Source organism: Polyodon spathula, chromosome 2, assembly GCF_017654505.1.
Source record: "Polyodon spathula isolate WHYD16114869_AA chromosome 2, ASM1765450v1, whole genome shotgun sequence".
Lineage (NCBI taxonomy): Eukaryota > Metazoa > Chordata > Actinopteri > Acipenseriformes > Polyodontidae > Polyodon > Polyodon spathula.
In genome coordinates, this window is record NC_054535.1 from 95738606 (window position 1) to 95751401 (window position 12796).

Sequence of the window (12796 nt, forward strand, 5' to 3'; positions counted from 1 at the left end):
GACAGCAGATACTAAACAAAAAAAGACAACTGGTCCAAATGTGTTTTATGATCCACCAAAGAGCCTATCGATACTTGAAGCGATGAAAGCAACCCGTCCTGAACCCGCAACTGCCGAATCAGCCAATCACTGGAGCTCAGCATCTTTTAACAACAACAAACCGAGGCAAGGTTATTACGTTTTTTTGTTTCCTCTTTAATTGTGTACGTCATCCTTTATGAACATTTACAGGACTATTTTACTAACACTTCTCATTGTATGTGTGTGTGTGTGTGTGTGTTTTAAAATATTTTAAGGTGCTCGATTTTAAAGTAACTAAAAGCTTGTAAATGTTTAAACAGGAAGTTTCACATACGAGCAGCTAGTCGAATCTACAGCAGTGAGAGGCATGCTCAAAATAACAGGCACAAAAAGTCGTAACAGTAAAAAATGAGAATACATCTCGAGGAAGTGCAAAACTTCAATGTTATAATGAGAGTCGTACGTGCCTATGAAAGTATTTTGAAACGAACAGTCATAACTAAACTAGTGCATTAGGGATGAAACTAAGTTACCGGAGTGCAAATGACCTTAGTACATCACGGGTAGGTCTAGGAAGTCACAAAAACCTACGAAAAGGCAACATATGAAAGAAAAATCAATAGAGCCCGAAGTCTGATTCCTCACTGTCCTATATGTTCAATTTATTATAGCAAAAAAGAAACGAAAAACAGAATGTTTGCCGTCAGCAGCAATAATCATAATTGAATAACAAGTTGTAGAAAATCAGACAACTGGATGCAAACTGCTTACTTTCAACTTTATTTCAGCATATCATAATAACACAGGTGCATGGTTCCCTCTTCTCAAACAAAGCCAGAAGGCGCTGAATAAACTTTATGAAGAAGTTCCTGAACACACAGCACAATCAGTATTAACACATGTAGGCTACTGGGTATTTTAATTATTAAAAAACTTGAATGTGCCGAAGTCCGAATTGAAAAAGAAAGTTACAGGTACTTTCATTCCTTTACATTTAAAAGGTAGATAAAAAAAAAAAAAAAAAACAGTTCACAAACCATGTTTACTTTTGTGTACTAGGTACCTGAACTGAAGAACAGCTAGCTCCATGTGAGTACAATATTTTTTTTATTTAGTATTATGTTGTTATTTGGGATATTGGAAATACCAACAACATCACATTGTCCACCACTGGGATACAGAATACACATATGGAATTCTGAACAAACCACTACACTCATGCAATATTGAGGGAACTTATTCAATTTCTTTCTTTTAAAAGGAATGATATTTACTATTTCAAGACTATCTTAAAATTATGGATTTCTGCAAAACATTTCAAGCTTTCTTGCTGACTGCTTGCAAAGTATAAACAATTGTGCTTGAAAGATGTTAGCAGCTGCTGATAGAATTAAATGGCTCAGAAGTTTAATGGCTTTTTTTGCTATCTATTAAGCTGTACTATAGTAATAGTGCCAAATGTAAGGGTCTACTGGTTGCTTGTCAGTTATTGGCAGAATTAATGGTAGTTCTGACGCAAGGCTTAACTAGCGCAGGGCGAGTGGGGCAGACATCCCGGGCGCAAATCTGTAAGATTACTGAAATGCATTGCCACTCGAGTAATAATTTTATTTAGCAGTTCAATGTTTTCTCTTGTCAGCGCCCCCTAGCACAGTCTGAAGATAGCATGTGCCTCTGCACTACAAAAGGGAATGGATCACTACCTTAGCAACGGTCTTAACAACCACTAACCTGATTCTACAAAAAACATGCAATGCGAGAAACTTAATACAGAGCAAAAACTAAAAATAAATAAATTACCAAAAAGCCTCCAAAGAAGCCATCTGGAGACAAATTCAGAATGGAAAAAAAAGAGAGAGGAAGAGAAGAGAAAGCACTCTAGCTTTCTCAACAGTGGCAAAATTTGCTGACAAAAGTCGCTGACTCAGGTGGAAGTTTGACAAGAATGTCTCTCTAAAGTCCCTTTCACACTGACACTCCTACTCGGGTCGCAATCCTGCATACCTGGGTCGTACTTGGGTTAACCCCGGTAGCAGCAACCCACCTGTGGGCTGACGCAATTTGACCCGGGTTAAGCACGGCCAAATGCATGACAGTCGTTCGTAGGCACACCAGGACACACCAGGATTGCAGCAGGGACGAGGAAACTTTCGCTCCAATCAACATTTGGGCCGACGGTTCAATCCAGAGAAGCTTGGATGGAAGCGTTCGTAATAAGCTGCTTCCGGGGCACTGATACACTGATTGTTTATTAAAAGCAGTGACCTGACCCGGGTAGAGCATGCCAGTGTGAAAGGGGCTTAACTTTACACACTTCAACACTTTAATCAGCTCAATAAACTTTGACGCTGTAATAGACAAGTTTGCAAGTGTTAAGGCTAGGAGAGTTCCTATGTAAATGATTACTACAGTAGGAGTTAAGGACAGGTCTGTAAAAACATTGAGTCAAGCAGACTAAATGTTTTCCACGTCACAAGATCTGTTTTCTTCAGCTCTGAAATGCGTGGTGTTCTCGGAATCCGACATGAGTCATACACTACTAATTTTACTTTTGTATTTGCCTTATATTGGATAACTACAGGTCCCAGAGGAAATTGTGGGGGACCCAGAAAAGTAAAAATGTAAATGTTATGGTACAGAAGTCTTTTTTTTTTCCTTACTTTATTAAAGTTTTGAAGCGCCACAAACATAAGAATGCATTTCAATTGTTTTAATTAAATCTCCTTTAGTAATTTATACCTTAGTGTTCAAAATATGCAAACGTGCCTTTATTTCATCAGAAACAATAGTGTATTCTTATTTTAGAAAAGCTATATAAAAGGTGCAGTGGGGCTGACAGCGTCAGATAGAAAGACGAGCATCACAGGGATGCAGACACCTGCAAGCCCGAGTCCTGACAAATCACACGTGTGTTAAGGACACTAGTATTTTCTCCCCCTCAGTGTTTGACGACATCACTTAAATTGGGGGGGGAATTCCCAAAAACCATGTCACATTTACCTTTGAATAAATCACCTAATTTGTCATTGTCCTTGCGGTATATTCATTTTCAAAGATGAACTAAACAAATCAGTTAGTGAAGCCTGATCATATATCAAAAGTGAATTTACCCATTGTTTTCACATTTAAATTAGGAATAGTGTTATGCACGAAGGAGATTACATGTTAATTTTCCAGATCAACAGATTTTCACCTATGAAAAGACAGTTTTGGTTGCAGTACATATTGTGCTACTACATGAATTGCTTTCACTGGTAGCCAGTTAAGCTGCCAAACTCAGTGATGCTCATGATGGAAGAGCCTAGACTGTCAGCTGGAGGATCCCAAATAAATATTTGTCCTTAAATCACTGCCAAATAAAAAGTGCCTGGAGACCAAACCGGGTTCTACAACAGCATTTTTCATACCCAAGACCAAATGCTAGTTTAAGAATTATTAGGTGTATGGATTGTGCATTTTTTGACATTGCAGGTTTGGATAATTTTCTCTGCAGATCTTCTCATTTCAGTTTTATTCTTAATAGCCTGCTGTACTTGAATTAATTCTGAGGTTTCACCAACAAGGATTTCCACTGTGCTTCCAGTGTTAACAATCAGTGCGTTTACATGAACAAAAGAGTGCTGGTATTTTTAAGAATACATAGTTTACAATACATCGAATACAATCTCATGTAACCATGCTAACTGTCAAATAGTTTTATACTATGCCACCTTGCCATCTGATTTATGCTTTATAGAAAATAGCCTGCTAAAATAAAATGTTCTAACAACAAGTGACATTTTATTTACAGTATGTCCTGCCAATGGAAACAAACAAGATTAAGAATTTAAATTGTTTTCAACTCTGTCCAAGCAGTGATTAAAGCGGGTCATTCTTGTTCTCTGCAGGGTTTTCAATTAGTTTTAAAGGTATGTGGCACTTACAAGATAGTAGGAGGCACCCATCTCACTGAGGTGGATAGCACTGAGGGGAGCAGCAGAGTGTGGGAAGGGGGTGTCTCCAGAACATTTAAATGGGGCATTCTGGTGCATTTTTGCTTGGTTTAAGCATGTGCTAAACTAGCAGTGGTCTGCTTGCAGTGTCTGACAAAGTACTCCATTAGAGCAACACAGACACTATTTACTGCTCATAGCAAGGCAGAAGAAAATGTGACTTTTGGAGCGAGGCCCCCACAATACGACTGGCTGAAAAAAAGAACTGGTATTCGTTTTTAAATCAAAACACTAACAGTTTTACACTACACAAAGAAGAGAAATAAAAAAAATAAATATATAATAAAAAAAAAAAAAAAAAAAAAAAAAAAAAAAAAAAAAAAAATCGCTGAAACAGTGCGGTTCAGATCCTGTCTCTGACTCATCATCCAAAGGGAGGCCAAGCATCTGTGCAGCAACACTAACATCTACTTGGGTTTCAGTGAGAGTCCGAGTGCTCCGAGTACACTGCTCAAGTTGAACTAGCTTTTTCCACTGATGCGGCTACAGAACTGTTATACAAAACTGTTACACTAAAAAAAACAGAGAAAACAGATTTTTTTGGTGCCAAATGCAATCTAGGTGAAATGCATTATCAAAAGAATTATATTTTGCGAGATTTATATAATATTTTTAGAAATTATTACACTATTAATAAGACAGGTTTCATTGTCTTTTACAATTTGTAGTGATATAGCTACTATCCATGTAAGATGTATGTAACAGATAGATAAATGTTAAACATATTGCAACACCAAAACATATTGTAAAAATCAATGCTACACATTTGAATACTATTTAATTCACCCACACAAATACATTGTTTGAGAAGAAATTCTATTGAAATTTAAGGATCAATGATAATTAAAAAAAACAGTAAGACTTGTGATCCTTATCAGCATATTCATTTGCGCGATTCAGTGTTTCAAACAGATTTTGCATTTACTGTAGCTCCCGTTAAAAACATCCGTTCAAAGTACAGCGAGATGGCAACATTTGTCTCCTTTCTGGGGACCTTTGATGTCACTCACCAGGCACTGTACTAACCCAGAACAATAACTTCTGACAAGATGTAATATCAATCTGTATCACAACGTCTGAGAGCTCTACAAAGCAGAGTGCCGAGGTACTTTCTGAGCTGTTGTTTGATGTTCTACAGCTAGTATTTAAGAGGGAGTCCCTTTGTACTGTAGGTGCACCTTCTCAATAATAAATGATGTCCATCCAGTGACAATGCAAGTTAATGTAATAAACACTATCACCTATTCAAATTGATGACAACTTAGCTAACTCCTAAATCATCAAAATTCAGCCTGCATTCAACCATGCTGTAAAAGTGTAAGGATGCTAACAAAAAAGCCCCTTCACTACTGCAGTGGCACTACTTCAACCATGATTTTTGTTCAGATTACTCACTGCTCAGTACACTGGTACTGTAGACAGCAGGCTAGATTTCAAACTGGGTGGTGACTTTCTTCTTCCTAGGGCACAAAGATATGGAAATTCAGGAGTATAGCTTTTGATATTGATATTTTAGTAGGGATTGCTGCGATTGTGTCTGCAGGGAACAGCACTGTGCCACAAAAGCCGAGAACCTCATTTACAGCCAAACTGTGATTACTAGCAATTACTTTTTATTGGCATGGTGTAGACAAAGCAGCCTTAGTCTATTGTATTAACAAGAACTGCTACTACAAGAATCAGAACTGTCACTAATGTAACAGGAAAACTGAATTCACATGGTTTGCATTTCAGAGTTTAAAACCGTTAGCACTGATCACTACAAAAAAGGGAGAGTGGGTAGTCCAATTCATCCAGCATATGCCTGCTCAGGTCCACCACATCTTATACAATGACAAGCCAACTGACACATTCTGTCGTGTAGGGTAGGGTTGGAAATTACCACCTGCACACTCTGCTGGCCAGTACTGCACAGTAGCTGGAAAAGTTAATTTGCAAGCACTATAGTGTGATCAACAAGTTACAGGAAGAAATGCAAGTTCCGTTTCTCACTTGAGACATTTCAACTGCCTACAACAAAAAACAAAATTGCATGCCTTACCCTTGTCTGGCGACTGATCCTGTTATTACTGGTTTATTTATTTATGTAGGCTCATGGTTATTTCTCATTGTTAAGACGTGAACAATAGTGACGACTAGTTTCTGAACAAATTAGTGCTGTGTTCGAAGGGCTGAAGGTTCATTCACGAGCCAGGAATTCAAAGGCAGTTTTAACCCTTCGAAGGTTTGCCCAGTTCATTCACGAACTGTGCTTTTTTTTTTTCTCTCCTCTTTTGACAATGATAAAACTGAATCTTTTGATTTGTATAATGAATATTACATACACAAACATTGTTGTATTAAAATCCACTACCAAATTGTTATATGTAGCAACTCTATATGGCGCCATTGCCGTGTATGGAGTAGGGTATAGTATCTAAAGCACTAGGGGTACCTATAGCGGTTGTAGTTCTTCAGTAAAATATGTACTGAATTCTTTCGAAAACTGAGCACCGCCTGCCCCTCCCCCTCCAGCTTGTGTTATCCAGAGGCAATTTTTTTTTCCCCCATTCACCATCGACAGCAAAGCGTTGTATACGAACATACGCTGTATTGAAAGAAATGTCTCAAAACCCCTTTGCTGTTTGGGATTGTTTTGTAAATGCCCAGACAACCAAAAAAAAGTTGAATGCAAACAACCGTTAATGTATCATGGAGGCACAACCAATTTCAAAATAGCTTGGAATACACCATATGTCACAATCCTGTGAAATCCAGTCCAATCACTTCAAGTCAAGCAGATTTTATTTCTGCTCAATTCTACTGAATTCGTGCCCTATCTGAATTCTGACATTTGCTGCAGGGACACCATAAGGAAGGAAATACAGTTCCATTACAGATTTTATCACAAACAGTAGTCTCTACATATAGGAACACATCGTAAGAGGGCACTTCGCCTATGGGAACACCATTATTGGCACCCCATTACAATTTTCCCCCACTGTAAATGCTCAGGCTAAAAGGAACAAGAACTTTGCTTAAAAGAACAGCTTCTTGGCACCATTAGTGATTCGTTCACAGCGGATACAGTACTGTTTTGTAACCTGATAACTCATCATCACCAAACAAATTAAAATTGTTTCAGTCCGTTCAAAAGCGACTTATCATCATGGGAGTGTCTTGAGACACACTGACTGGTTTATTAAAATCTTTCCAGAACCGCCATCATATCATGGACTCGTTTTGCATTCTGAGTTCCACGAGTGCACCTCATCGCTAAAAAATGGCATGTAAACAAACGGTGAAATGCACTTCTGTTTCTCTTGCTACAAAAAGTTGGAAATTGTATGAGCTCCTGAAAACAAACCTGAAAATCAGACCCAAGCAGCCGAGCAATTTGGTGTTTCCCGTTCTGGCGAGTTGCTTTGCCATTCTGTTAAATAACGTGCATGTCTTGTACATTGCTGCTGCATTTACGGGTGCTGTGTTAATTTAATTTGATAGTTTATTAACGTTAGTTTGTCTGTTACTTTATTATTATAGTTTAACAACATACACTCTTGCCTGTTGCTTTTCTTTTACTTATTCAGTTCATTTCATATGTTGCACGTGCCTCATGACTCTGTCTTAAGCCGGGCTTACACTGCACGATTTTTGCAATCGGGAGACGCAGCGGCACTCAAACTTACCGATTGAGCTACCATTTCTCACTGTAGATCGGGTATTGCAAGCTACACACACTACACGAGATATCTTGTCGCGGACTGCGCCTATTTTCATTGCAGAATCGTAGACATCATTCGGGAGAATCGTGGACTCAAGCGAACAGGCGATCGCGGTTGTCTGTGCATTGTTTTGAACAGAAAAAAAGAAGAAAACGCAGGATCCATTTGGACGCATAATCGGCTTAATAGACAGGGCCAGTATGGACTGATGATGCAACTCGAGTTGAGGTGCATCCAAAATAATAAAATCTAATCTATTAAAAAAGCGCAACACTCACTTGTAGTACAAAATATTTATTAGATTAAAAGATCGGCGTGGGAAATTGGCCATCAAGCGATCTTTGTCAGAATACCAAATTCTAATGAATAATTTGAAGGCTTTTAAACGAATAAATATTTTGTACTACAAGCGAGTGTTGCGCTTTTGAACAGACTAGAATACAACTTTAGTAGTAGGCCACTACAAGTTTGTTATAGGTTTAAATATGCAACAATGTAATCTAAATTCTATTTCTCACACACACAGATGCAACCCCTGCCCCCTCGTAATAAATTAGCAATACAAGCATACAGTAGGGGTTTGAAAGGGATATCGAATATGTGTGACTGTAGCAATTGATTGCCAAGAGAGCACACAATATCTCTTTCGGCGTTAACAAGCTAAAACAGTTATTTACATACCAGGTACCTGAGGTTCCAAAACAATATCCCTCCACCTTTGTTCCTTCAACGAGCGGTCATGATAGGAAATGTTACTAATGTCAAAGAGACACAGGTGTTCCTGTCATATATCCACCATCCTTTCCTCAATTTCAAGGCTACAACCTTTCTCTTCGTCTCTATTGTTGTTAGCTTGTCCTATTGGCTGCTGGCAGCATTCGTCTAGAAATCGGCCCGTAGCCCCTTACACACTTTACGAATTGCTTTGTTGGGGACTAAAGTTTTCTGATATGTTAGAAATTTGTCGGGATGTCGCAAGAGCGTCGGGAGACTGCAGAAGCCATTAACGGGGCATCGTAGATCCTCTCACACTTACCGACCAGATTTTAAGAAATTAGTCTCCGACTCCTCAGCAGTCAGCAAAAATCATGCAGTGTAAGCACGGCATTAGAGAACACGTCAGCTATAAAAACACTTTGCTTGCTTCCCGAGGGGTGTTCTCTTAGCCAGAGAATACTATAGTCACAGTGTACAGGTATCAAGCGCAGTGTGATTAAATAAGATCACAATAAAAACACAGAACAGCTACAATTTGCTAGGCAAAATGAGTCATATTTCTTTTTTACTTTGTCCTTTTCCAGTGGTAAAAGCTGCATATTTTAAATGGTGTCCTCTTTGACCAAGCTGAACATTAATTTTTAAATTGAGTCTATTCGTATTTGTTTCAATAAACAATTATAAAAAAATTTTAAAAAAAAATTAAAATCATGCTTTAGGCCATTTTTTTACATAAATTATTATTACTATTAATGGACCCAACTCATTTTCAGTCAAATATTCTAGACAAGTCATACAAATAAGGACATTTCATATGGAACTGAAATTTAGTGTGTCCTGCGTTTATAGTAAGACAGCAGATTGCTGCTATGCGGGTGTGAACTCTCTACAGCAAGGATGAAAAGGAGTGGGTCTGACGAAACTTGTGGGTTTGGCAGGGGGAGGGGAGGGTGTAGTTAGCATCAGCGTGGGAACAATTAACCCTGCACCAAGCAGCCACAGTGAAATCCACTTCCTCCAAGCACCAGTGCAATACGTTATAGTGCATTACACTATGTAACACAATTTTTGTTCCTGGGTAGTAAGTGTTATTTCCTAATTGCTTCTGCCTCAAAAGTATAGAACATGGCTATTATTCCCCACAAACTTTGCTTTTGTGACCAGGACAGTGATACTTCAAAATATCACTATTTCCAATGGGAAAACGGGCAAATGCGCGTCTTTCCGTTCACAAAGTCAGAAAAAGACAACATATGAATCCAAATTAACATGTATTTATACTAAAGTAATACAAAAATGACTACAAAAGATTTAGAAGTGAGTAGTTTTTTGAGATTTACGATTATACTGTATTTACAGTATAATCGTAAATCTTGAAAAACTACTCACTTCTAAATATTATTTGTTTGTCACAGGATGAAACGTCTGCTGTTTTGAGTTGGCTCAAGCAGTCAGACTGAATAAGCACCCTAAAAACAAACTTTACCATGCTGTATTAAACTGCATTTCTTCTACTGCATGCAAAATCTTTAATTTACAAGAAACAACTCAAGTTGCAGCATATGATCACAACAGCAACTCTGAGTATGCTGGGTTTAAATTGAGGTATGGAGCCTTCCCCCTCCCCTTTCTGGGGCATCTGGGTTTTGCAGGAGACGTGGACAGCAGAGCTTCATTTGAATAGAGCCGTTAGAAAATCAACATTCCAATGGCCAGTGTGGGTGTCAATTTGGTTCTCTGAATTATCTTCGAGCAATTGCATGGGGGCGGATAATGCGAGTCAGAACTTGAATCATAACTTCGAAATCCCAGCACCCGTTTAGATAAGTTCTGATTCGACAAAGCAATAATAATCAAAATGGAAGCCCTGACCATTTCTACAAATTAACCTAGTTCTCACAGTGAAGAACAGCCCCTTGGGGAACCTGTTTACAGGAAAGTGTTGCTTTAGATTGACATACATGTTACAGACGGGTAATCCAGTTCTTTGCTTGATTTCTGGGGGGAGCGTCCTGGGCTTAAAATATACAAATGGACCTTCAGTCCTCTTTGTGGATCAAGTCTTCAGTTGGGTGGACTCTATAAAACCAGGTTCTCTCAAAGATAAGAAATCAGACTTACGCAATATCCCCATGAAACCAGTTATCTGTGAGACAGTATCACAGAGGTTCTTTTTTTTAACACATTTTATTTGTATTCAAATTTTGATTAATGCAGCACTTGTGAAATGTGTAGTAAACATGGAACAAGGACCTACAACCGCCCTTACTTTACATACACACCGCCTAGTAGAGTCAAACTATATGTGCTTGAAAATTATCCTGATTTCCTTTTGTCTAACTATCTATAGGGTTAGTTCTATACCTGTCGAACAGTGTGGCACCAAAATAAATGCTTTGTTGATTCGTAACTGTAAATCACTGAAAGAGTGGCGCATGTAAGATTAAAAAGAGACTTCTGTGACAAATGTAATGACTACTGTAGGAGTCTACAATTGGGAAAGATTTTAGTATTTGTACTGTAGTTGAACATAGCCCTGCTCTGAAAGGGCCATCACTTCAGGGTCAAAGGGGCAAATCAGTCTCAATACCTCTTGCTGCCATTAAAAGTGACACAAAAGAGGAGCATAATCCACTTAAAACATGAGAGATCATTTTACATAGGCTACTCCACGGATAACAAATGTAAGTAATAGACAGAGTAATAAAACTGAATAACTACAGAGACAAATCCACCAAGCCACGGTCCTGCCATTTACTTACCTCTTCCGTTCTATTCAAAGATATATTTTTTTTTAATTAACTATTTGTTGCTATCCTAAAATCTGCTACTGCATGGTTTGTTAAAATGCCATCAGATCCATCAGCTGTGGCAACAAAATTGTAAACTTTGCCACTTTAGATTTCTAAAAGCTCAAAAAGCTTATCACATTCTAATCAAATTGCAAAATAAGTAATGCTTTCTGAACTCTATGTGACTTAACTACAGCTACTGTAGTTGAACAAATGTGAAAGAGACCTTACTGATTTAAATGTTAAACAAAACTCTCCAGTCACACTGATATGCCCAAGCCAGCACTTTCACACACTGTCAAATATAGTAATGAGAGCTAAAACACGGAGGTCAAGCTGTAGTGCATCTACAGACAGAACAAGGCATGAGATTTAAAAACAAAACATGTAGACACAACAAATAATCTGTTTTCTTGCAGGCGCATTACATGCATAAGGATAACAACCAGTCACTTTAGGGATTCGCACATTAACTAAGGACAGTTCTTCAGTATGTTTTTTTTTTTTTTTTTTAATGATCCAGGTACAATAGGGTGACTTGCATGTGAACTGAACATAGAGGGTTAAACCAACACCTCTGATTAAGAGGTTTGGTGTGCAGCCAGACGTGTTGCAGCCACTGATACTAAGCCAACTGATTACATGCCTACATGAAAGGCCAAGAGACAGACTAACAGACAGACAGACAGACAGACAGACTGCACTAACTTATACAGCTTAATGACCATTAGAGAGAATATCGTTCAAAACACTGTACTGTGTAGCATCGAGTGTTACTAACACGTATAATTATCTAAGAATTAGTTATAGATAACACATAATATACACTGTACTGCAACGTGTTTGCGACACTGACTGACACTGGAGAACTAATGATTAACATAACTTTACTTGAACCGCGGAGTCAACGGGATGCCTAAAGTTGACACGCACTACATGCCACTTTTTGGCAGATTTACCTGTAATAGTAGACATCGCTCTTGCCAGCACTGAGCCCCGACTTCCGGATCACTTCTTCTTTTTTCCAGCCCGTGGGCAGAGCCGGGCAGTCCATCCTCTTCCTCTCCATGATCATTTAACACACTTTATAGGGTACTGCTCAAGCTGAAAGAATATTTAAATCTATAGAAAAAAAGAAAATAAACAAATAACAGATATCCAACTTCTGAAATGTTGACCCTCGCCAGTGAGGCCGGAGTTTGTATGTCTCGTTTACCCTGGGTCTGAACTCAGTAGTACACAGTTCAGCAATACCTCCAACACCGTGCAGCTGCTGTGGCAGAGACAGCGGCGTGACGCTCCGAAATTTCTGCACTTCCCAGTGACACACCGCGCCTGGCAACCACAGAGACCAAGGGAAACTCTCCACCCCGCCTAACAACAACTAGTTCCAAAGGAGGGCTTCAACCCACACTCCTGTTTTAATTATTTGAACCTGACATGACTCTTATTATTTAAATGCGAATTACCTTGCTCCCACAGGATGTTTTAATTGTCAAGAAGTTAAAAAAAAACGAAAGTTTCTAACGCTGGTTCTTTTTTTAATGTATCCTTGCGCATAGTCTATATT

General features: G+C 38.6%; 1 protein-coding gene across 2 annotated transcripts in view; it reads right to left on the reverse strand.

The window, feature by feature from the left end:
• Positions 1 to 12796, reverse strand: part of LOC121304340 (methyl-CpG-binding domain protein 2-like) — a 51505-nt gene that overhangs the window by 38107 nt on the left and 602 nt on the right. Inside the window, exons 1-2 of one of the 2 annotated variants that reach the window (XM_041235422.1) lie at positions 12443 to 12549; positions 12186 to 12348 (exon numbers count right to left, since the gene is read on the reverse strand). In XM_041235422.1, coding sequence (XP_041091356.1) covers positions 12186 to 12301 — 116 coding nt within the window. In that variant the 5' untranslated portion in view covers positions 12302 to 12348; positions 12443 to 12549. Of the gene's footprint in view, positions 1 to 12185; positions 12349 to 12442; positions 12550 to 12796 lie in introns of those variants that run through there. The other variant, XM_041235432.1, reaches the window with a different exon arrangement.